Here is a 26,546-nt window from a genome sequence, read left to right as displayed (position 1 = left end):
ATCCTCTCTCCCGGCTCATACATCGCAGACTGCAATGTAAAATGGAAGCATTCGCCCCATAAGACGCAGGGGCATTTTCCCCCCACTTTTTTGGGGGGGAAGTGCGTCTTATGGGGCGAAAAATATGGGTATATAATATATTATATTATAGTATTTTGTTTCACTGTTCCAAGACATATATAAAGTGTCAGGGGATCATAGCTTGTCTATTGCATACAGTATCATGCTTTTTTTTTTCATATTATATTTCTCAGTTTAGGGTAGAAATGTCCCAGTCAACTATTTCAGTGCTTAAAGCGGGTTTCTGGTAAAAAAAAAAAATTTTTAAACTGGCTGGCACCTGAATCAAGATTCATACTAACCTCCATCTTCCCGTTTCGGCACTGTTTTATCCAGCTGGCTATGGGCATGGTGACATTCACCGCTCCAGCCAATGATTTGCTTCAGAGGTGATGTGGCCAGTTATTGGCTGGAGCGGTAAATGTGAGCATGCCCATAGCTAGCCGGATGTAACCAGTGCGGGGACCGGAGAATGGAGACAGCGGAGGCAGCATGGAGGACTGGAGTGGTGGGATAGGGTAAATATGAATGTTCTGTTTCAGGGGCCATGCTTGTCAAAAATTCATTTTTACAAGAAAACCCCTTTAAGGCCACTTTTACAGTTTTTCATGCAGCCACTTCCATTTCTATGGGGCAAGGGTTGTGTGAAAAACAGACAATATAGAACGTGCTGAGACATTTCCTGAATGCAAAGAAGATGAGTGAAAAATGATGCTTATCTGCATATACCCATTGAAATGAATGGGTCAAGATTCAGTGCAGATGCAAAACGGAGCACGTCCAGAGGGAAAACTCGCTCATGTGAAATTAGCTTTAGGCATATTTCCATCCGGATTCTGTTTTTACAGTGGACAGCATCTCAATGGGTATATGCAGATAAGCATTGTTTTCCACTATCTCTGTCCGTTCAAGAAAAATCACAGTATGTTCTACCTTCATCTGTTTCTCACGCAGGACTGGTCTATTCAAATCAATGGTTAAGTGAAAAAAAAAAAAAACTGACCACACACGCGTGTCACCTAGATGTAGTCGTATTTCATTGATGGTTAGTAGGAGAGGCTGTGTGTTATTCTTCAGTTTTTTTAACTCACAGACAAAACCTACTCAATGTGCATGCCAAACCATCAGTTTTTCACCGAACAGACCCTGATGCATTCCGTATGGCTCCTGTGAAAGAGGCCTTATTTTTGGTCACTTCAGTGGGCCCGCAAAAGATTCGGAAAGCACACCCATGTGCTGTTCGCATTCGTATGTCTGTACCGTGGCCCCGCAAAAAATGTCCTATTCTTGTTTACATTACAGAAAAGGAAAGGACTGTTCTATTGGGGGCCGGACGTTCTGGATGCCAGCCGCGTGCAAAGCGAGGAAAAGCACGCGGCCGATATCCATCTTTTGCGGATCTGCAATTTATGGACTGCAAAATAGCCAATGGCTGTGTGCATGAGCCCTTATAGTAAGTCTGTGAGCACTAGTCTTGTCCATGCTAAGCTGCTAACAGAACAACGTGGGGGCTGGAGAGTGCAGTACAAAAATGCCTTTGTGGATGTAACGGCACCCCGGGCATAAAAGTGGGTAAAAGCCGTTTAAGAGATATTCCCTTTCCAGATGCAAAGACAGCTACTAAAGACACCAATCTCCCGAACTGGAAACCATATGAATGCTGCATACAGCCGAATAGGAAAAACCATATGAAAGGTTTACACTCCTAGCAGTCGGACTGAAACAGCATACAATCCCCCCAAGAACAAGACCAAGCTCTGTGTTGAGGGTAAAGCAGTGGACAGCCAGAGCTGTGTGTTTATTGTTCTTATATACACATTCTTACACATTAGTACCACCCACAGGGTTTTGTAAAACAACCAGTAACCCCGTACAATACACTCAGATGCTCCCACACAAAATCCTCCACTCTGCCTGTGATACAATTACACAACGGGTTAATGTAATTATCACAGGCAGGAGAATACACAGTTTTACACAATGTCTTCTGTCCTGGAGACAATTGGGAAGTAATCCAATTTATCTCCAAGGGCAGAGGCAAAACTCCATTAGCCACATAGTAGCAAAAGACAATCAAAAACATAAGAATATTTAACTGTGCAGCTATTGCATAAAACATAGACATTTAACATATCCCCAGATAGCTCCGGTCTGAGTGCATATTATTAGGTGAATGGCACTCAGACTACACGAATACATTTCAATTGCCATGGAGCCAAATTCTTTCACATAGTCTTTGCAGGGGAAAATCAAACGTTTCAACATGGGGCCATAGTCTAAAGGAAGCAGACGGGCAACCAGGCTTCTCCAATGCAATGTGGCGAGATTGGTCTCGTCACAGTGGAGCTTTTAGGAGAATATGAACTTTTGTGCTGCCTGGCTCTGCTCCTGCAAGTGTCCAGGGTGGAGCTTCACTGTGAAGTAGTCTCTGCATTGAGCTGCTTTATAGTCCCTACCCCTTGCTCTGAGAGCTGTAATGGTCTCCTGGTTAAATTGTACAGTTGTCACTCAGAGCAGTAAAACAGCGCAATGCAGAGAGCACTTCCCAATGAAACTCTGCCTCCTGGACACTGGCAGTACCAGTTTAGCCATACCCGTAGGATCGCTTTAAGATGCTAATTACTAAACTGTGATCATTTTAGCTTGGTGCGGTTAACAGTTTAGCGTGGTAAATACTGCTAACATACTCCCTTTAACCAAGAACAGCACTTCACCACTGCTACATAGAGAAGACTGGGCTGACATCTAATATACAGTTGTAAGAAAAAGTATGTGAATCCTTTGGAATGATAAGGATTTCTGCACAAATTGGTCATAAACTGTGATCTGATCTTCATCTAAGTCACAACAATAGACAATCACAGTCTTCTTAAACTAATAACACAAAGAATTAAATGTTGCCATGTTTTTATTGAACACACCATGTAAACATTCACAGTGCAGGTGGAAAAAGTATGTGAACTCCTTGACTAATGACATCTCCAAGAGCTAATTGGAGTGAGGCGTCAACCAACTGGAGTCCAATCAATGAGATGAGATTGGAGGTGTTGGTTACAGCTGCCCTGCCCTATAAAAAACACACACCAGTTCTGGGTTTGCTTTTCACAAGAAGCATTGCCTGATGTGAATGATGCCTCGCACAAAAGAGCTCTCAGAAGACCTACGATTAAGAATTGTTGACTTGCATAAAGCTGGAAAGGGTTATAAAAGTATCTCCAAAAGCCTTGCTGTTCATCAGTCCACGGTAAGACGAATTGTCTATAAATGGAGAAAGTTCAGCACTGCTGCTACTCTCCCTAGGAGTGGCCATCCTGTAAAGATGACTGCAAAAACACAGTGCAGACTGCTCAATGAGGTGAAGACGAATCCTAGAGTGTAAGCTAAAGACTTACAGAAGTCTCTGGCATATGCTAACATCCCTGTTAGCGAATCTACGATACGTAAAACACTAAACAAGAATGGATTTCATGGGAGGATACCACAGAGGAAGCCACTGCTGTCCAAAAAAAACATTGCTGCACATTTACAGTTTGGACAAGAGCACCTGGATGTTCCACAGCAGTACTGGCAAAATATTCTGTGGACAGAGGATGGTGGTGGGGGCATCATGGTTTGGGGCTGCTTTTCTGTGTCAGTGCCTGGACGGATTGCTATTATCGAAGGAAAAATAAATTCCCAAGTTTATCAAGCCATTTTGCAGGAGAACTTAAGGCCATCTGTCCACCAGCTGAAGCTCAACAAAAGATGTGTGTTGCAACTGGACAACGACCCAAAGCATAGAAGTAAATCAACAAAAGAATGGCTTAAACAGAAGAAAATATGCCTTCTGGAGTGGCCCAGTCAGAGTCCTGACCTCAACCCGATTGAGATGCTGTGGCATGACCTCAAGAAAGCGATTCACACCAGACATCCCAATAGAAACAGTTCTGTAAAGTGGAATGGTCAAGAATTACTCCTGACCGTTGTGCACGTCTGATCTGCAACTACAGGAAACATTTGGTTGAAGTTATTGCTGCTAAAGGAGGTTCAACTATTTATTAAATCCAAGGGTTCACATACTTTTTCCACCTGCACTGTGAATGTTTGCATGGTGTGTTCAATAAAAACATGGTAACATTTCATTCTTTGTGTGTTATTAGTTTAAGCAGACTGTGATTGTCTATTGTTGTGACTTAGATGAAGATCAGATCACATTTTATGACCAATTTGTGCAGAAATCCATATCATTCCAAAGGGTTCACATACTTTTTCCACCTGCACTGTGAATGTTTACATGGTGTGTTCAATAAATACATGGTAACATTTCATTCTTTGTGTGTTATTAGTTTAAGCAGACTGTGATTGTCTATTGTTGTGACTTAGATGAAGATCAGATCACATTTTATGACCAATTTGTGTAGAAATCCATATCATTCCAAAGGGTTCACATACTTTTTCTTGCAACTGTATGAGGAGGTTCCACGTCCCATGTGACAAAGTGGTGGTCTAAAGTTATAGTGACATTATGTGGCTCTCCAGCTGATAGCAGAAGTAAGACGACTTTAACACCTGCGTTGTTGTTTGCAAGTATTGAGATCCGGTAGAGGATCTCAATAATGGAAAAAAAAAATCTGTTTAGTCCACATGCATTCTGAATGGAAAGAGATCCGTTCAGGAGGCATCAAGATGTTTTCCATTCCAGCAGCATTCCGTTTTGTCTTCAGACACAAAATTGGTGCAGGCTGTAGTTTTCTGTCCGGTCATAAAAACTGAAAAAATGGGTCCGTCAATGAAAGCAATGTAAGTCAATGGTGACAGATCTTTTTTTTTTTTTAGGAGCCTATAAAAACAGATCTGTCACCCATTGACCTTCAATGCATTTAGTGACAGTCAGTTTTTTTCCGTTTTGATTTCACACAACCACATCCTAATGGAACGGATGCATCCTGATGTACAAAATTAAAACGGATCTGTTTAATTCCAGTATTGAGATCCTCTGCCGGATCTCAGTACCGGAATTATCAACGCAAGTGTGAAAGTAGTCTAACAGGTGTGAACAAGTGGTGCTAAGGATGTCATCAAACTAGATATAGTGTGAGCAATCATCACGTCAGCAATGTTACTAGTGAGTGAGGCCTGTAATAAACTATGCCAATGACCATTTTGAACGGGGAGAGCAGTTGCAATTACATTGTGCTGCCGCTGCAAACGAGACAACGTACAGATAACGTTTGAACAGGAAGCATGGCTGCACAAGTGCCGCGGCACCTTCAAACAACTGATTAGTTGGGGTGCAGGGAGTCAGACCCCCGCTGACCTGATATTGATGACCTATCCTGAGGACACGCGACCGGACACCCCCTTTAGTGGCACACAGCACCTATATACACAGAGGTCAGGATTAATGGTCAGCACTTTTGGTTTGCAGTATTGGTGGTCCTGTGTTTGAATCCAGCTAATGGGAAACTGTTTTAGCTGAACGGCCACAAATACTCATAGACACACACAAAGATTTAGTGGAACGCCTATCTAAAAAGTCCTCACATAATAACAACCATGGTTTTGGAGTGCGATATGTAATAAAATCAGGTGTCCGCATACTAAGCCATATAGCAGTAGCCAATATTTGAGATCGACCCTGTTCTGCGCTGTAGGAAATGCAGCAACCAGATGTATAGTGACAGATTGGCCGTGCGACATGCTACGGTATATGCTGCAGCAGTCAGTATGAGAAATGTGTACTGGCAAGTAAGACTTGCGACACGCTTTAGCATATGAGAAGGCGGTATGGTAAATGTGCAGCTACGATTAGCCCTGTGACACATTGTAGAATATGCAGCAAGCAGTATGGCAGATGTGCAGTGACAGATCAGCTATAGGACACAATGTAGCATGAGACGTGCAGTGACAGATCAGCTATAGGACACAATGTAGCATGAGACGTGCAGTGACAGATCAGCTGTATGGCACACTGTAGTATATGTAGCAGGAGATGTGCAGTGACAGATCAGCTGTATGACACACTGTAGTATATGTAGCTGGAGACGTGCAGTGACAGATCAGCTGTATGGCACACTGTAGTATATGTAGCAGGAGACGTGCAGTGACAGATCAGCTGTACGGCACACTGTAGCATATGTAGAAGGAGATGTGCAGTGACAGATAAGCTGTATGGCACACTGTAGTATATGTAGCAGGAGACGTGCAGTGACAGATCAGCTGTACGGCACACTGTAGCATATGTAGAAGGAGATGTGCAGTGACAGATCAGCTGTATGGCACACTGTAGTATATGTAGCAGGAGATGTGCAGTGACAGATCAGCTGTATGGCACACTGTAGTATATGTAGCAGGAGATGTGCAGTGACAGATCAGCTGTATGGCACACTGTAGTATATGTAGCAGGAGATGTGCAGTGACAGATCAGCTGTATGGCACACTGTAGTATATGTAGCAGGAGATGTGCAGTGACAGATCAGCTGTATGGCACACTGTAGTATATGTAGCAGGAGATGTGCAGTGACAGATCAGCTGTATGGCACACTGTAGTATATGTAGCAGGAGATGTGCAGTGACAGATCAGCTGTATGGCACACTGTAGTATATGTAGCAGGAGATGTGCAGTGACAGATCAGCTGTATGGCACACTGTAGTATATGTAGCAGGAGATGTGCAGTGACAGATCAGCTGTATGGCACACTGTAGCAGGAGATGTGCAGTGACAGATAAGCTGTATGGCACACTGTAGTATATGTAGCATGAGATGTGCAGTGACAGATCAGCTGTATGGCACACTGTAGCAGGAGATGTGCAGTGACAGATCAGCTGTATGGCACACTGTAGCATATGTAGCTGGAGATGTGTAGTGACAGGTCACCTGTATGACACAATGTAGCAGGAGATGTGTAGTGACAGGTCAGCTGTATGACACAATGTAGCAGGAGATGTGCAGTGACAGGTCACCTGTATGACACAATGTAGCAGGAGATGTGTAGTGACAGGTCACCTGTATGACACAATGTAGCAGGAGATGTGCAGTGACAGGTCACCTGTATGACATAATGTAGTATATGTAGCAGGAGACGTGCAGTGACAGATAAGCTGTATGGCACACTGTAGTATATGTAGCAGGAGATGTGCAGTGACAGATAAGCTGTATGACACACTGTAATATATGTAGCTGGAGACGTGCAGTGACAGATAAGCTGTATGACACACTGTAGTATATGTAGCAGGAGACGTGCAGTGACAGATAAGCTGTATGACACACTGTAGTATATGTAGCAGGAGATGTGCAGTGACAGATAAGCTGTATGACACACTGTAGTATATGTAGCAGGAGATGTGCAGTGACAGATAAGCTGTATGACACACTGTAGTATATGTAGCAGGAGATGTGCAGTGACAGATCAGCTGTATGGCACACTGTAGTATATGTAGCAGGAGATGTGCAGTGACAGATAAGCTGTATGACACACTGTAGTATATGTAGCAGGAGATGTGCAGTGACAGATAAGCTGTATGGCACACTGTAGTATATGTAGCAGGAGATGTGCAGTGACAGATCAGCTGTATGACACACTGTAGTATATGTAGCTGGAGACGTGCAGTGACAGATAAGCTGTATGACACACTGTAGTATATGTAGCAGGAGACGTGCAGTGACAGATAAGCTGTATGACACACTGTAGTATATGTAGCAGGAGATGTGCAGTGACAGATAAGCTGTATGACACACTGTAGTATATGTAGCAGGAGATGTGCAGTGACAGATAAGCTGTATGACACACTGTAGTATATGTAGCAGGAGATGTGCAGTGACAGATAAGCTGTATGACACACTGTAGTATATGTAGCAGGAGATGTGCAGTGACAGATCAGCTGTATGGCACACTGTAGTATATGTAGCAGGAGATGTGCAGTGACAGATCAGCTGTATGACACACTGTAGTATATGTAGCTGGAGACGTGCAGTGACAGATAAGCTGTATGGCACACTGTAGTATATGTAGCAGGAGACGTGCAGTGACAGATAAGCTGTATGACACACTGTAGTATATGTAGCAGGAGATGTGCAGTGACAGATCAGCTGTATGACACACTGTAGTATATGTAGCAGGAGATGTTCAGTGATAGGTCACCTGTATGACACAATGTAGTATATGTAGCAGGAGACGTGCAGTGACAGATCAGCTGTATGGCACACTGTAGTATATGTAGCTGGAGACGTGCAGTGACAGATAAGCTGTATGACACACTGTAGTATATGTAGCAGGAGACGTGCAGTGACAGATAAGCTGTATGACACACTGTAGTATATGTAGAAGGAGATGTGCAGTGACAGGTCACCTGTATGACACAATGTAGCAGGAGATGTGTAGTGACAGGTCACCTGTATGACACAATGTAGCAGGAGATGTGCAGTGACAGATAAGCTGTATGGCACACTGTAGTATATGTAGCAGGAGATGTGCAGTGACAGATCAGCTGTATGACACACTGTAGTATATGTAGCTGGAGACGTGCAGTGACAGATAAGCTGTATGACACACTGTAGTATATGTAGCAGGAGACGTGCAGTGACAGATAAGCTGTATGACACACTGTAGTATATGTAGCAGGAGATGTGCAGTGACAGATAAGCTGTATGACACACTGTAGTATATGTAGCAGGAGATGTGCAGTGACAGATAAGCTGTATGACACACTGTAGTATATGTAGCAGGAGATGTGCAGTGACAGATAAGCTGTATGACACACTGTAGTATATGTAGCAGGAGACGTGCAGTGACAGATAAGCTGTATGACACACTGTAGTATATGTAGAAGGAGATGTGCAGTGACAGGTCACCTGTATGACACAATGTAGCAGGAGATGTGTAGTGACAGGTCACCTGTATGACACAATGTAGCAGGAGATGTGCAGTGACAGATAAGCTGTATGACACACTGTAGTATATGTAGAAGGAGATGTGCAGTGACAGGTCACCTGTATGATACAATGTAGCAGGAGATGTGTAGTGACAGGTCACCTGTATGACACAATGTAGCAGGAGATGTGTAGTGACAGGTCACCTGTATGACACAATGTAGCAGGAGATGTGCAGTGACAGGTCACCTGTATGACACAATGTAGCAGGAGATGTGCAGTGACAGGTCACCTGTATGACACAATGTAGCAGGAGATGTGCAGTGACAGGTCACCTGTATGACACACTGTAGTATATGTAGCAGGAGATGTGCAGTGACAGATCAGCTGTATGGCACACTGTAGTATATGTAGCAGGAGACGTGCAGTGACAGATTAGCTGTATGGCACACTGTTGTATATGTAGCAGGAGACGTGCAGTGACAGATAAGCTGTATGACACACTGTAGTATATGTAGCAGGAGACGTGCAGTGACAGATCAGCTGTATGGCACACTGTAGTATATGTAGCAGGAGATGTGCAGTGACAGATCAGCTGTATGGCACACTGTAGTATATGTAGCAGGAGACATGCAGTGACAGATCAGCTGTATGGCACACTGTAGTATATGTAGAAGGAGATGTGCAGTGACAGATCAGCTGTATGGCACACTGTAGTATATGTAGCAGGAGATGTGCAGTGACAGATCAGTTGTATGACACACTGTAGTATATGTAGCAGGAGATGTTCAGTGATAGGAGATGTGCAGTGACAGGAGATGTGCAGTGACAGATCACCTGTATGACACAATGTAGCAGGAGATGTGCAGTGACAGATCACCTGTAAGACACACTGCAGCATATGTAGCAGGAGATTTGCAGTGATAGATCAGCTCTGTGACACACTATAATATACAGTTGCAAGAAAAAGTATGTGAACCATTTGGAATGATATGGATTTGTGCACAAATTGGTCATAAAACGTGATCTGATCTTCATCTAAGTCACAACAATAGACAATCACAGTCTGCTTAAACTAATAACACACAAAGAATTAAATGTTACCATGTTTTTATTGAACACACCATGTAAACATTCACAGTGCAGGTGGAAAAAGTATGTGAACCCCTAGACTAATGACATCTCCAAGAGCTAATTGGAGTGAGGTGTCAGCCAACTGGAGTCCAATCAATGAGATGAGATTGGAGGTGTTGGTTACAGCTGCCCTGCCCTATAAAAAACACACACCAGTTCTGGGTTTGCTTTTCACAAGAAGCATTGCCTGATGTGAATGATGCCTCGCACAAAAGAGCTCTCAGAAGACCTACGATTAAGAATTGTTGACTTGCATAAAGCTGGAAAGGGTTATACAAGTATCTCCAAAAGCCTTGCGGTTGATCAGTCCATGGTAAGACAAATTGTCTATAAATGGAGAAAGTTCAGCACTGCTGCTACTCTCCCTAGGAGTGGCCGTCCTGTAAAGATGACTGCAAGAGCACAGCGCAGACTGCTCAATGAGGTGAAGAAGAATCCTAGAGTGTCAGCTAAAGACTTACAAAAGTCTTTGGCATATGCTAACATCCCTGTTAGCGAATCTACGATACGTAAAACACTAAACAAGAATGGATTTCATGGGAGAATACCACAGAGGAAGCCACTGCTGTCCAAAAAAACATTGCTGCACGTTAAGAATTTGCACAAGAGCACCTGGATGTTCCACAGCAGTACTGAAACATATTCTGTGGACAGATGAAACCAAAGTTGAGTTGTTTGGAAGTAACACACAACACTATATTTGGAGAAAAAGAGGCACAGCACACCAACATCAAAACCTCATCCCAACTGTGAAGTATGGTGGTGGGGGCATCATGGTTTGGGGCTGCTTTGCTGCGTCAGGGCCTGGACGGATTGCTATTATCGAAGGAAAAATAAATAAATAAAAATTCCCACATTTATCAAGCCATTTTGCAGGAGAACTTAAGGCCATCTGTCCACCAGCTGAAGCTCAACAGAAGATGGATGTTGCAACAGGACAACGACCCAAAGCACAGAAGTAAATCAACAACAGAATGGCTTAAACAGAAGAAAATACGCCTTCTGGAATGGCCTAGTCAGAGTCCTGACCTCAACCTGATTGAGATGCTGTGGCATGACCTCAAGAAAGCGATTCACACCAGACATCCCAAGAATATTGCTGAACTGAAACAGTTCTGTAAAGAGGAATGGTCAAGAATTACTCCTGACCGTTGTGTACGTCTGATCTGCAACTACAGGAAACGTTTGGTTGAAGTTATTGCTGCCAAAGGAGGTTCAACCATTTATTAAATCCAAGGGTTCACATACTTTTTCCACCTGCACTGTGAATGTTTACATGATGTGTTCAATAAAAACATGGTAACATTTCATTCTTTGTGTGTTATTAGTTTAAGCAGACTGTGATTGTCTATTGTTGTGACTTAGATAAAGATCAGATCACATTTTATGACCAATTTGTGTAGAAATCCATAACATTCCAAAGGGTTCACATACTTTTTCTTGCAACTGTATGTAGCAGGCAGTATGGAAGATGTGCAGTGACAGATCAGCTGTGTGACCCACTAATATATGCAGCAACCAGGGCAGGAAATGTGTAGCGACAGGCAGTATGGCAGAGACAGATCAGCTGGGTGAGACTGTAGCCGGCAGTATGACAGATGTGCAGTGACAGATCAGCTGGGTGACACTGTATGAAGCAGGCAGTGTGGCAGTGACAGATCACCTGGGTGACACTGTATATAGCAGTCAGTATGGCAGTGGCTGATTAGCTGGGTGACACTGTATGTGGCAGGCAGTATGGCAGTGACCGAACACCAGGGTGACACTGTATATAGCATGCAATATGGCAGTGACAGCTACTGTGCATGCTGCGGGGGTGGATCTCTGTGATCCCCGTTTTTCACTTCGTGGATGCGGGTGTCTAGGTGATTAATCCCTGCTACCTTTACATATGGTTCCACTTACAGTGGTCATTTACGTGCATGGGACCATTAAAGTGATTGATTGTTATGCACATGCATGTCTTCATGTGGGTTTTAGTGCACACATGGTTTGTGTCCATGTGGAGACATGTAAGTGCATACTAACCCTGGGTTCACACCTGAGCGTTTCTGAGACGCGCGTTTTTTGCAATAGTAAACGCGCGCTTGACGCGCGTTTAAGTGATTGACTGCAGTGTTGTCCAATGAGTCTATGGCCAAAACGCGCGACAAACGCCCCCAAAAAAGCTCAAGAACTTGTTTATGCGTTCAAACGCGCTGTAAAACGCTCAAGTGTGGACCAGGGCCATAGGGAAGCATTGGTTTTCACGTGTTGAGCGTTTTACAGCGCGTTTGAACGCGCTGTAAAACGCTCAGGTGTGAACTTAGGGTAATACGATTTAGACATGAGTGACATCTCTAGACACATTGGATAGGTCTCCTATATGCATATGTATCCCCGGAGGTTTATATATGTGCATACTTAATGGTGCATATATGTATTATCCTTTCTGACATTTACAATGAGTAGATGTGATATCCTTATGTGTTAAGGAGCTCGATATATGTCATGATTCTTTTTCCTATTTGTCTGTGTGACTATGTTATGTCCCCTCAGGTGTAGTCCACCTTTTTTATCTGATGCATTACATTATGTATAAATTAAATTTTTATATATCACCTAATAAAGTATATTCCATTTTGCTACTATACCCGTTTTAGTCTCAGTATATCTTTTGTTTGTGTATGTTCATGTACACTGAGTGGGTACGTTACTGTAGGGTACTCTTTATCACATAGGATCACTATTAGTGAACGCAAATCTATGTGTATCCTGTGACTGTTGTATTTTAATTATGTAGCAGGCAGTATGGCAGTGACAGGGGTGACACTATGCAGCGGGCACTATGGCAGTGACAGGGCTGACACTATGTAGCAGGCAGAATGGCAGTGACAGGGGTGACAAGGCATGTAGCAGGCAGTATGGCAGTGACAGGGGTGACACACTATATGTAGCAGGTAGTATGGCAGTAACATGGGTGACACTGTATGTAGCAGGCAGTATGGTAATGGGAGGGGTGACACACTGTATGTAGCAGGCAGTATGTCAGTGACAGTGGTGACACACTATATATCAGGCAGTATGGCAGTGACAGAGGTGCCACTGTATGTAGCAGGCGGTATGGCAGTAACAGGGGTGACACCATATCATATGGTGTCACCCCTGTTACTGCCATACCGCCTGCTACATACAGTGGCACCTCTGTCACTGCCATACTGCCTAATACATAGTGTGTCACCCCTGTCATTAGCATACTGCCTGCTATATACAGTGTGTCACCCCTGACACTAAAATACTGCATGCTGCATATGGTCCATATGCAGCATGCAGTATTTTAGTGTCAGGGGTGACACACTGTATATAGCAGGCAGTATGCTAATGACAGGGGTGACACACTATGTATTAGGCAGTATGGCAGTGACAGGGGTGACACTGTATGTAGCAGGCAGTATGGCAGTGACAGGGATGACAGTGCATGTAGCAGGCAGTATGGCAGTGACAGGGGTGATACACTATGCAGCAGGCAGTATGCCAATGCAGGGGTGACACACTATGTAGCAGACAGTATGGCAGTGAGAGGGGTGGCATACTGCATGTAGCAGACAGTATGGAAATGACAGGGGTGACACTGCATGTAGCGGGCAGTATGACAGTGAGAGTGCATGTAGCAGGCAGTATGACAGTGAGAGTGCATGTAGCGGGCAGTATGACAGTGAGAGTGCATGTAGCAGGCAGTATGACAGTGAGAGTGCATGTAGCAGGCAGTATGGAAGTAACTTGGCTAACACACTGTGAAGCAGGCAGTATGGCAGTCTCAGGGGTAACAGTGCATGTAGCAGGCAGTATGGCAGTGACAGGGGTGACACAGTGTGTGTAGCAGCCAGTATGGCAATGACAGGAGTGAGACTATGCAGCGGGCAGTATGGCAGTGACAGGGCTGACACTATGTAGCAGGCAGAATGGCAGTGACAGGGGTGACAAGGCATGTAGCAGGCAGTATGGCAGTGACAGGGGTGACACACTATATGTAGCAGGTAGTATGGCAGTAACATGGGTGACACTGTATGTAGCAGGCAGTATGGTAATGGGAGGGATGACACACTGTATGTAGCAGGCAGTATGTCAGTGACAGTGGTGACACAATATATATCAGGCAGTGACAGAGGTGCCACTGTATGTAGCAGGCGGTATGGCAGTAACAGGGGTGACACCATATGCAGCATGCAGTATTTTAGTGTCAGGGGTGACACACTGTATATAGCAGGCAGTATGCTAATGACAGGGGTGACACACACACTATGTATTAGGCAGTATGGCAGTGACAGGGGTGACACTGTATGTAGCAGGCAGTATGGCAGTGACAGGGATGACAGTGCATGTAGCAGGCAGTATGGCAATGACACGGGTGATACACTATGCAGCAGGCAGTATGCCAATGCAGGGGTGACACACTATGTAGCAGACAGTATGGCAGTGAGAGGGGTGGCATACTGCATGTAGCGGGCAGTATGGCAGTGACAGGGGTGACACTGTGTGTAGCAGGCAGTATGGAAATGACAGGGGTGACACTGCATGTAGCGGGCAGTATGACAGTGAGAGTGCATGTAGCAGGCAGTATGACAGTGAGAGTGCATGTAGCAGGCAGTATGACAGTGAGAGTGCATGTAGCAGGCAGTATGACAGTGAGAGTGCATGTAGCAGGCAGTATGGCAGTAACTTGGCTAACACACTGTGAAGCAGGCAGTATGGCAGTCTCAGGGGTAACAGTGCATGTAGCAGGCAGTATGGCAGTGACAGGGGTGACACAGTGTGTGTAGCAGCCAGTATGGCAATGACAGGAGTGAGACTATGCAGCGGGCAGTATGGCAGTGACAGGGCTGACACTATGTAGCAGGCAGAATGGCAGTGACAGGGGTGACACGGCATGTAGCAGGCAGTATGGCAGTGCAGGGATGAAAAACTATGTAGCAGATAATATGGAAGTAACAAGGGTGATACACTGCATGTAGTATGCATTTTGGCAGTGAAAGGGGTGACATACTGCATTTAGCTGGCAGTATTGCAGTGACAGGAGTGACACACTGTGTGTAAGCAGACAGTATGGCAGTGTCGGGGTGACATACTATGCAGCAGCCAGTATGGCAGTGAAAGTATGAAGCAGGCAGTATGGCAGTGGTGACACACATGTAGAAGGCAGTATGGCAGTGCAGGGGTGACACATTGTATGTAGCAGGCAGTATGGTAGTGAGAGGGGTGACACACTGCATGTAGCAGGCAGTATGGCAATGATAGGGGTGATACACTCCAGGCAGTATGGCACTGACAGGGGTGACACACAATGTAGCAGGCAGTATGGCAGTGACAGGGGTGACACACTGTGTAGCGGGCAGTATGGCACTGACAGGGGTAACACGATGTAAAAGGCAGCATAGCAGTAACAGGGGTGACACACTATGTAGCAGGCAGTATGGCAGTGACAGGGGTGACATGATGCAGCAGGCAGTATGGCAGTGACAGGGGTGACACACTGTGTGTTTTAGGCAGCATGGCACTGACAGGGGTGACACACAATGTAGCAGGCAGTATGGCAGTGACAGGGTTGACACGATGTAGCAGGCAGTATGGCAGTGACAGGGGTGACACACTGTGTAGCGGGCAGTAAAGCACTGACAGGGGTGACACACTGTGTAGAAGGCAGTATGGCAGTGACAGGGGTGAGACACACTGTGTAGAAGGCAGTATGGCACTGACAGGGGTGAGACACACTGTAGCGGGCAGTATGGCAGTGACAGGGGTGACATGATGCAGCAGGCAGTATGGCAGTGACAGGGGTGACACACTGTGTGTTTTAGGCAGCATGGCACTGACAGGGGTGACACACAATGTAGCAGGCAGTATGGCAGTGACAGGGTTGACACGATGTAGCAGGCAGTATGGCAGTGACAGGGGTGACACACTGTGTAGCGGGCAGTAAAGCACTGACAGGGGTGACACACTGTGTAGAAGGCAGTATGGCAGTGACAGGGGTGAGACACACTGTGTAGAAGGCAGTATGGCACTGACAGGGGTGAGACACACTGTAGCGGGCAGTATGGCAGTGACAGGGGTGACACACTGTGTAGCAGGCAGTATGGCAGTGACAGGGGTGACACACTGTGTAGCGGGCAGTATGGCAGTGAGACATTGTGTAGCGGGCAGTATGGCAGTGACAGGGGTGACGCACTGTGTAGCGGGCAGTATGACAGTGACGTGGGTGACACACTGTGTAGCGGGCAGTATGGCACTGGCAGGGGTGACACACTGTGTAGCGGGCAGTATGGCAGTGACACACTGTGTAGCGGGCAGTGACAGGGGTGACACACTGTGTAGCGGGCAGTATGGCAGTGAGAGCGGTGACACACTGTGTAGCGTGCAGTATGGCAGTGACAGGGGTGACACACTGTGTAGCGGGCAGTATGGCAGTGACAAGGGTGACACACTGTGTAGCGGGCAGTATGGCACTGACAGGGGTGACACACTGTGTAGTGGGCAGTATGGCAGTGACAGGGGTGACACACTGTGTAGCGGGCAGTATGGCAGTGACACACTGTAGCGGGCAGTATGGCAGTGACACACTGTGTAGTGGGCAGTATGGCAGTGACACACTGTGTAGCGGGCAGTATGGCAGTGACACACTGTGTAGCGGGCAGTATGGCAGTGACACACTGTGTAGCGGGCAGTATGGCACTGACAGGGGTGACACACTGTGTAGCGGGCAGTATGGCACTGACAGGGGTGACACACTGTGTAGTGGGCAGTATGGCAGTGACACACTGTGTAGCGGGCAGTATGGCACTGACAGGGGTGAGACACACTGTGTAGCGGGCAGTATGGCACTGACAGGGGTGAGACACACTGTGTAGCGGGCAGTATGGCACTGACAGGGGTGAGACACACTGTGTAGCGGGCAGCATGGCACTGACAGGGGTGAGACACACTGTGTAGCGGGCAGTATGGCACTGACAGGGGTGAGACACACTGTGTAGCGGGCAGTATGGCACTGACAGGGGTGAGACACACTGTGTAGCGGGCAGTATGGCACTGACACACTGTGTAGCGGGCAGTATGGCAGTGACACACTGTGTAGCGGGCAGTATGGCACTGACAGGGGTGAGACACACTGTGTAGCGGGCAGCATGGCACTGACAGGGGTGAGACACACTGTGTAGCGGGCAGTATGGCACTGACAGGGGTGAGACACACTGTGTAGCGGGCAGCATGGCACATAGGATGTGAGCAGTCGGGGTGGCTGGAAGCTGCAGTTCCCTTTGACCGCCGGGGAGAATTTCTCATCCGAACCTCGATCACGTAGGATTGCGTAGAGCGCGGAGATAGGAAGACAGAGGACCGCTGCATTCCTCCGCCGGTGAGGGAGGTCTACCTGCAGCGGCCCCGCTCCCCGCCCTCAGTGCCCCGGGAGATGCCAGGGAGCCCGGGGGAGGAGGAGGGCTCTGGCACAGCTGTGCATGGGGCACTTTAAGGGTGGAACTTGCAGTCACCTGCCCGACACCCCCGGGGCCCGCGCTACCTGGGACCTCCCCCCGTCCAAGTTGTGGCTGAGCGGGATGATCCGGTGACATTGAGAGCGGCGACAGCTATGGATGGGCACAAGTGCTGGGTGTGCGGCGGGGGCGCCCCAGTGTGACACACGTGTGCCGGGGATGACATATAAGAAGCGGAGGACATCATGTGTGTCGGGAGCAGCCAGTGCGAGCCGCTGCGGGAATCCTGCAGTCAGTGAGGGCGCCGAGTGACCTGTGGAGTCCCAGCAGCAGCAGCAGCGCCCACTGCACCCTGCCAGGCAGAGAAGGCGGCGGCGCCTCGCCTCCGGCCATGGGCTCCTAGGGTGCGGGACATGGCGAGCACCGGAGCAGTGTAGAGCCTGCACGCCCCGCGGACCCCACACTTCTACGGCTATCCCGTGACTCTAATACAGGGGGCTACCTGGGAGGCGGCTGCGGGGGGAGCCATGGCTGCGGCTATAGCCAGCTCCCTGATCCGGCAGAAGAGGCAGGCGCGGGAGTCCAACAGCGACCGGGTGTGCACGTCCAAGCGCCGCACCAGCCCCAGCAAGGACGGCCGGTCCCTGTGCGAGCGGCATGTGCTGGGAGTGTTCAGCAAAGTGCGGTTCTGCAGCGGCAGGAAGAGGCCTGTCAGGAGAAAACCAGGTCAGTACACCCCGGGCCGGCCGCCACATAGTGTCCCACTGATGGGTACTAGCATTTTATACTTTGTATAGTTTTGTTGTGTACATGATATTATGAATATTGTACATATTATTCTATTGTGTTATTATTCGGCATATTTATTATTATTAGTATTATTATAGTTCTTTATAGTCAGAAATGGTAACACAGGGGCGCTGCATGATACAAACACACACACATATATATATATATATATATATATATATATATATATAATCTCTGCTGAGGGTCCCTCAGATTGTAGGTAGGTAGATGACTGTGCTGTATGTCATCCCACTACTGTATAGCCAGGGCATTACATGTAGCTTCACCTCTGTGCCTATCCTGATGAAATGAATAATTGCGACCAACCCTCAATAAAACCCATCAGAATATCAGATTTTAAGTTCAATTTTTTGCTGCAAAGTTTCTGAAGTTTGAAACGTGTCCAGTACAGTATATCTATAGGACTTTATTAACAGAGCCCGTGCAGTGGTAACAGTTCCAAATATATTCCCAAGAGGGGATCTCAGCTTTTTAGGAGGATACTGGGGCGAGGATACACGCAGATGGGGCGAGGATACACGCAGATGGGGCTGATAGTGAGATGGGGCTTCCTGGACCTGTATAAATGGAGTCCATGTAATCAACCCCCCCCCCCCTCCCCTGGTTCCTGAGTTCTATAGTCAGTGTCCCAGTTCTATTACAGTGGGTATCCACAGGTGAATCTCTCTGGTATATGTGAGCCCTATGTATATTTCAGCCTGGTGTGCTGCTTTTAGCTCTGAAATATTATGCTCCTTTGTGGCACACATACGCAGGGCATCATTTAATTATATAAACTTAAAAAATGTCGAAAATTTTTCCTAAAAATTGAAGCCACTGCACATAATGCAGATGCTCTTATATGTCCTATATACTGAGACTGCTGCTGAAGAAAGTGGCATCCATCTATACAGCTGTATGTGCATCATATTCCTAGTCGGTGGTCCTCTGCATGAAGCAACCCCACCATCACTGCCACCCATGATCCTTGCAATCAGCTCTCGGGGACGACCATTGAGTAAATGCATAGACGTCATTTACTAAAAGGGTTTTCCAGGTAAATGAAGCTATCCCCTGTTCACAGGATAGGGAATAACTAGTAGATTGTTGGGGGTCTGACCATTGGGACCCCTGCTGATCATCAAAACGGAGCCCAGTACCCCTTGCATGTGCACTGCTGCTCCATTCATTCTCTATGCCGAAGATAGCTGAGTGTGAATACAGAAAAGATCATCCTTCGGCGCAAAAAAGGACCGGCCAGTTGGAGTTAGTAGCAATCTTTAAGGTTAATTGATTATAAAATCACTTCACAATGCGTTTTGGGGAAACAACTCCCCTTCTTCAGGTGAAAATAGGTTGCTGAGTAACAGGGCTGAACTATTTCTGGCAGTCCTATAAAGACGAATGCATCGGCAGTGCCCATGCTCTATCTTCCATGGCGTTCATTGTCATGATTGGTGGTCTAACAGGCGATAACTTCATGTAACCTGTCTACCCTTCTAATCTGTTGATATATTTTCCAAGAAAGCCTTTATACACTTCTTACCATAGTGTCCAGACACGTTGTGCATGCAGGTTGGTCAGTAGACAGCATCTTATAAAGGAGGTGTATATCTGCCAAGAACATTTCTGCTCTATCTATGCTTAGGAGTCCAGTGGGTGGCACTATCAGCTATTGACAGCCTTCCTTGTATAGGAGGTCATACCACCTAACAGTGGCGTACGTAGAGAAGTAAGGGCCCCATAGCAGGGATCAAACCAGGCCCCCACACAGGACAGAAGGGTTTCCACCTAAACCCCTTTCAGTGACCCTTGGGCCATTTTTTCTACTGCTTCATTTGCTAAAAGTTGTTCCTTTAGAGGGTAGAGTCCTGACCAGGTTTTCACCCCCAGTAGAAAAAGAGATGATCCCGACTGGGCCCCCTCTTGCCCAGGGCCCCATAGCAGTCGCACGGTTTGCCACTATGGTAGTTACGCCCCTGCCACCTAATGAGTAGGACCACCCACTGGACTCCTAGGCCCAGTATGAGCAGGAGCTACAATTAAGAAATTGTCAGGGTTGCCGTTTTCTTTTTTCCTGGATGGAATAGACTGTCCCGTAAAAATTGGATCTGATAAATGAATACTGTACCGACACTCCTGTATATATTTAAAGGAAGCCAGTAATGCAATGTGAGAAGACCCTGAGATAGCCATTCTCGTGACTTGTGACCTGTAAACACAATGTAGTGTGCGTTGTTTCTTCCCTGTGAGATGAGCGTCATTGATGTTAGATGGCCGCTTATCTCCCATAGGACCCAGTGATGTTATTTTTTTGGACATCTGAATGTATGAGGTTCATTTTACCGACAGAAAAAGTCTTCCAAATTCCAGTTGATTTCCTTGCCGTTGAGGTACTCTTTTGAAGCCAACTTGAAAAAGGTAGCTTATCATACTGTACCAATCACTGACATTCTTTCGGTACGTCTGTAGCCGGCACTAGTTGTGTCGTTTTTGGTGTACTCACAGGAATATGTGACTTTATGTCTAATAGAAATGATTGAAGTTCTTTGACAGACTTGAGGCTTATTTTTTCATTGACGTACACTGTGGATCATCCTTTGGTTAGGATCTTCAAGGCTTCCTCTACTTATCAAAAATGTCAAGTGCTTTCTGTCATTTATTTTCCCTTTGTTAATAGGTGGCTATAATTAAGATTGGAGAAGAGCTTAAAATTGAAATGTCGGGGTTTGGCATTTGTCGTGTATAGGACTTCATACAACATTGTGAAAATAGTCTACTTATGTAACCTAGGACTGAAGAGAGGCCTACACATGGCTTACACCATTCCTATGTAGTGCTCAATTATAAACCCTTGCTAGCTAATTATCTAGAAGACGTGTTCATTCCTCATTCTTTTAGTACTGACCTAATTTTCATGAAAGCAATCTCAGTTTTTCTTTTTGATCGTGTGATAAATATATTTTCAGGGTTTCTTTGATGTACAGACCCGTAGACAAGTATTTGATGGTTCAGGAACTACAGAAAGAGTTTAGCAAATCAATTTTGAATCTGGGGATGACCTGATCGTTCAAAGATTTCATGCTGAATTGGAAATTCTTGGAAGTATGAAGCTGAAGGCAGTTTCAGCCTCAGATTACATGCTTATAATATGATGCAAAGTATCAGCACAGCAAGCGCCAGTGCTGGAAGCATCCGAGGAGCCGAAGTGGAGGATGGGAGTGACAGTGGCTCTAGCTGCAAAAGCCTATCACAGTGGCTCTCTTTAAACCCTTGCTCCCTAGGACCAGGGCAGTGAAATGAGGTGCACCATTCTTGGACACCCTTTCTTTCCTCAGGGCACACCCTGATATTGGGGCTCCTGTCTTATGCAAGTTGGGGTGTCCTTGGTGTTGTGATTTTTGGTGTGGTTGCAACAAGGCAGGAGAGGGTTTAGCTGTGGGCAGCAGATGGTGTTGGAGTCAGTAGCCAGGCCAGATGTGGAAGACAAATGTCTCTCTTTTTACTGAAGTGCAAAATGGGAGTTGTGGTACAATTCAACAGTACCAAAACAAAGATCCCAAAATATACAAGCAGGTGGTTTTGTATGGACTTGAGCAAGGATGGGAATTATAGTACTCTTTCCTCTCTGTCTTCCCAAAATGTCTTTCTGTAGAATCTATGGCTGGCTATATTACTTTTGAGATGAAACCTGAGGCATACAGGTTTGAGATATGACTGGCAAGGTCGTGCCCAAATGTGAAGGATTTCTTAGCAGTATTCCCCTCACAGCAGTAAGGTCTAATGGCTTTGATCAGCAAATACTTTTCTGTCTGACTCCTATGCTCGGCAAGGCAAATTTCTGGACCTCTTTTTTAAAAATTTCCTCTTTATTTCTTGGGTACCATAGGAATTGTGAAATCTTACTCTCAGCAGATAATCTTCAGAGAAACTGATTTTCTGCAACTTTTTACCAGTCTTGTGAGGATTGGAGCACATAGAATTGCTTCCTCACTCGGCTATCTCCTATCTCCAGACTAGAACTAACTAGACTGAGCTCTGGACGATCCAGGATCCATACCCACTAAATGTACTGGTTATATAGGACATTAAATAATGTGACAAACATTGAACAACAAACAATTTGCAGGTACCTCCTGCTCTGGGGTACTGCACTAGCACCTCGTCACATGCAGTGTGCTAAACTTCTGCCACTGAGAGCGGCTAGAAAATAAACCAGAGGAGCAGGAAAGCTATCGGAGTGCTTGCAGGCTCATCCTTGTGAGACACTGCATGGACTCGCCTACAAGTAGGCGTCAGCGAATCGACATTCGATCATAGATCCAAAGTCGATTTGTTCAAATTCTTCGATTGTAATGCTGTTTCCGTACAGCATTCAAATGTATTGGCTCCGTAGAGCCAAAGTTCTTCTCGCCCAAAGTACCAAAGCCCAGTTTGGATTGCTATTTTAGGCTCCTTTCACACTAGCGTTCGTCGGTCCGCTCGTGAGCTCCGTTTGAAGGGGCTCACGAGCGGACCCGAACGCCTCCGTCCAGCCCTGATGCAGTCTGAATGGAGCGGATCCGCTCAGACTGCATCAGTCTGGCGGCGTTCAGCCTCCGCTCGCCTCCGCACGGCCAGGCGGACAGCTGAACGCTGCTTGCAGCGTTCAGCTGTCCGCCTGGCCGTGCGGAGGCGAGCGGATCCGTTCAGACTTACAATGTAAGTCAATGGGAACGGATCCGCTTGAAGATGACACCATATGGCTCAATCTTCAAGCGGATCCGTCCCCCATTGACTTTACATTGAAAGTCTGAACGGATCCGCTCAGGCTACTTTCACACTTAGAATTTTTTCTAAGTTATTAATGCAGACGGATCCGTACTGAACGGAGCCTCCGTCTGCATTAATATGATCGGATCCGTTCAGAACGGATCCGATCGAACGCTAGTGTGAAAGTAGCCTTAAATAGATTTTCAGTATGCAGATATGCACACAGTAGGAAGTTGGATAATCGAAGTCTCGCGTGACTTCGGGCAAGAAGAACTTTGGCTCCACGGAGCCAATACATTTTAATGCTGTACAGATACAACATTAAAATCAAAGTAGTTGAACAAATTGACTTTGGATTCGCTGAAGCCTACCTATAAGCTTATCAGTAGAACTCTATGGATGCGCAAGCTTTCAAAGATGAGCCTGCTGTAGGTTAAAATAATTTCTGGGTCGGGCAGCTTATCGGGAACAACCGTTAGTATTAACCCTTTTTCCTTTTAATCTGTCCATGTAGAGCTGCCCCAGATCACCCGATGAATGGGCAAAATGCTTGTTCATCAGGTGAAATGATCTTTGGTACGGCACCCCAATCATTATTTTTGGGCAGCAGATTGTGCTCTGTAAACAGTGATCTGCAGCTCCGGAACAATCTGTATGAGGATGAATGAAGGTAGTAGTCATCACTTGCCCCCATACAGTGGAGGTCATCACTGCATGTAAATGCAGCTCTTTCCTCCGCTGATGAGCAGCCAGTTATTCGGAAGGAACAGTCCCTTCTCGATAATTGCCTTCTCTGCCGGGCAGTCTGAATGCATCTTTATCTTGAGGAACATTAGCACAGATCCCTGTATACAAACCGTAAGCCTAAAAAGCTGTGTACCTAGACAAGCACTGCAGCCCCTTCCTAGTAAACCAAGGCTAGGTCATCAATATCTCAAAACCGGAATTCGCCTTTAAGTCCTGGAAAACCCCCTTTGGTCGGCACAGCATATCTGGGTTTTTAGCCGACGTATCTTATGACGACTGTCTGTTGGAGTTTTTACTCTCAAGGCAATCTTCTTCAAGGCTGGAGTTACATGGAGATCTTGGCCCCAACACTCCTGCACAGCAGCTATTGAACTAAATAGGGTTGTACTGCAACTCGCAAGTTGTCACGGCCCCAGAATTGCAAAAAATTCTGGAACTGCTGTTTTTCCTTTGCAACTCTGGGGCAACTTGTGAATTGTGCTGCAATACCGTTCAGTTCGATGGCTTCAGTGCTACACAGTGATCATTGTTCGGGTGACGTGGCCAAGATTGCCATGTAAAACCAGCCTTAGTGAGCCCCTGTAATTACGGAGCAGACCTAATTGCAATTATTTTCGACTTGCAGTCTTTAAAAAGTAAAGGTAGTCAATGTTCTTGTTGATGGAACTACAGGGTTAAATGAGAAGATCATGAGCTGGTCTGCTCGGTGTAGCTGCAGAAGTATACCCCAGCTGCACAGCTTGATTTTTACTGGCATGTTAGCATAATTTATAATATGGAAGCCGTAGGCATTATAAATAGGGACATTTTCATTTTGAGGAATTTTATTCGCTCTCTTTCAGTAATACTGCTGTGCTCATTCCGAGCGCCCTGCCCCGAGACAGTAAATCTCACCATAGTGAAATCTCATTCATTTTTTCGTAATTTAGAGGTCAAATGCTCTTTGGACAGGGCATTTATTGTTCCTTTCTTACCCAGAACCTTCCCTGACTCCAGTGGTGGATGCAGGATTATAGCTGTTCAGCAAGAAGACTCCATTATGTTTGAAGACTGTTTGCACAATTAATTAATTAAAAGCTATTCGAGCTACATGGAAGCGGGGTATGCCCCCATAGACATTAGCATTTTATCAGTTGGTGGGACCAGCCAACAGTCTAATGTGTAAGGAGAGCTCCCTAGTCTTCACTTACAGGTAATATTGGGAGATGGATTAGGTACATTGACATTTTTTCACCCAATTCTTTTGTTTTTCCAGAGGCAGAGGCTTTCTCCTCCCTCCCCACTGAAAACACCTGCATGCTTGGCCGAACCAAGTATAGGGAATTTGAGAGAAATCGCTTTCAGCTTTGTTCGTCACCTTTGAAGGTGTTTGCACATTTTTATTTCAAAGAAGGGCAACTAGCTAATTGACCTTGTGAATGGTATAGGGAGGAAAGCTAGTGCAGCTGTCAGCTGAGTGCTGGTCTGTCTCTGAGCAGCTTTATTACATTAGCATGCCGTATAGGTGTAGATGCTGGGGATCTGTGCTTTCCACGTGGAATTAGATTCACAGCCTTTGGCAATTTTTCAGTCACAACTTAGAGTATTTTTGCACGTTAGTGGTTGCCATGAGTAAAAAAAATAATAATTGCAGGTCCAGGATGCTGCTGTCTTCACTAGCTTAGGCTACTTTCACACTAGCGTTTTTTGCGGATCCGTCATGGATCTGCAAAAAACGCTTCCGTTACAATAATACAACCGCATGCATCTGTCATGAACCTATCCGGTTGTATTATGTCTTCCATAGCCATCACGGATCCGTCTTGAGCACCATTGAAAGTCAATGGGGGAAGGATCCGTTTTCTATTGTGCTAGATTGTGTCAGTGAAAACAGATCCGTCCCCGTTGTTTTACATTGTGTGCCAGGACGGATCCGTTTGGCTCCATTTCGTCAGGCGGACGGCAACGCTGCAGGCAGTGTTTTGGTGTCCGCCTCCAGAGCGGAATGGAGACTGATCGGAGGTAAAGTGATGCATTCTGAGCGGATCCTTTTCCATTCAGAATGTATTAGGGCAAAACTGATCCTTTTTGGACCGCTCGTGAGAGCCCTGAACAGATCTCACAAATGGAAAACCAAAACGTCAGTGTGAAAGTAGCCTTACAGTATGTTTGATTGAGACTCATTCCTGGACTGTTTCCCCATCTCTGATGCTGAGGAGTGTGTGATTGTGCTTGTATGGACTGCCCTTCTTGAATCCTTGCCCACTCTCCACAAGCATTTGCCATGTACAAACTATCTGCTGCTACTCTAACTGAGAGAAGTGAGGGGACAGTAAAGAGAGCAGTCAAAAACAAGAACAGCACTCTGACAGATTTATAGCATGTTTAGCAGCAGCGTCACCGGCTTGGTGAAGGACTTGCACACTCTTTGTAGAAGGACATTTTTGATGAAGAAAGTATAGAAAGTTACTAAATGGTGTTGTCCGGGCTGCAAATATTGATGGCCTATCCTCAGGACAGGTCATCAGCATCAGATTGGTGGGGGTGTGACTCCCTGCACACTCGCCGATCAACTGTTTTAGAGAGGCAGAGCAAGCGCTGCATCCTCTACAATGTTTACCTGCATCTATCCATCTACTTTATAGCGGCTCTGCAGTGTAATTGCAGCTCCATCTCCTGTTCACTTGAAGGGGACAAACAGCTGTAATTACACTGCACCGCCAATACACCGTGGACATCGTGCAGGAAAATGGTGAAGAGGACGCCGGAGCCTG

The 26,546-nt window shown here is 46.1% G+C and overlaps 1 protein-coding gene across 2 annotated transcripts in view; it reads left to right on the top strand.

Moving 5' to 3' along the window:
* The window catches only part of FGF12 (fibroblast growth factor 12), a 340,955-nt gene that overhangs the window by 135,303 nt on the left and 179,106 nt on the right, over positions 1-26,546 (top strand). The window contains exon 1 of one of the 2 annotated variants that reach the window (XM_044289704.1): positions 17,418-18,231. The exons of the other annotated variant lie outside the window; for it this stretch is intronic. Within the exon in view, the coding sequence (XP_044145639.1) occupies positions 18,033-18,231 (199 nt within the window). The 5' untranslated portion in view covers positions 17,418-18,032. Of the gene's footprint in view, positions 1-17,417; positions 18,232-26,546 lie in introns of those variants that run through there. 2 annotated transcript variants of the gene reach the window in all.

Source organism: Bufo gargarizans, chromosome 4 (assembly GCF_014858855.1).
Source record: "Bufo gargarizans isolate SCDJY-AF-19 chromosome 4, ASM1485885v1, whole genome shotgun sequence".
NCBI lineage: Eukaryota > Metazoa > Chordata > Amphibia > Anura > Bufonidae > Bufo > Bufo gargarizans.
The sequence above is the reverse complement of the archived record's forward strand: the minus strand, read 5'-3'. Positions and strand labels throughout refer to the sequence as shown.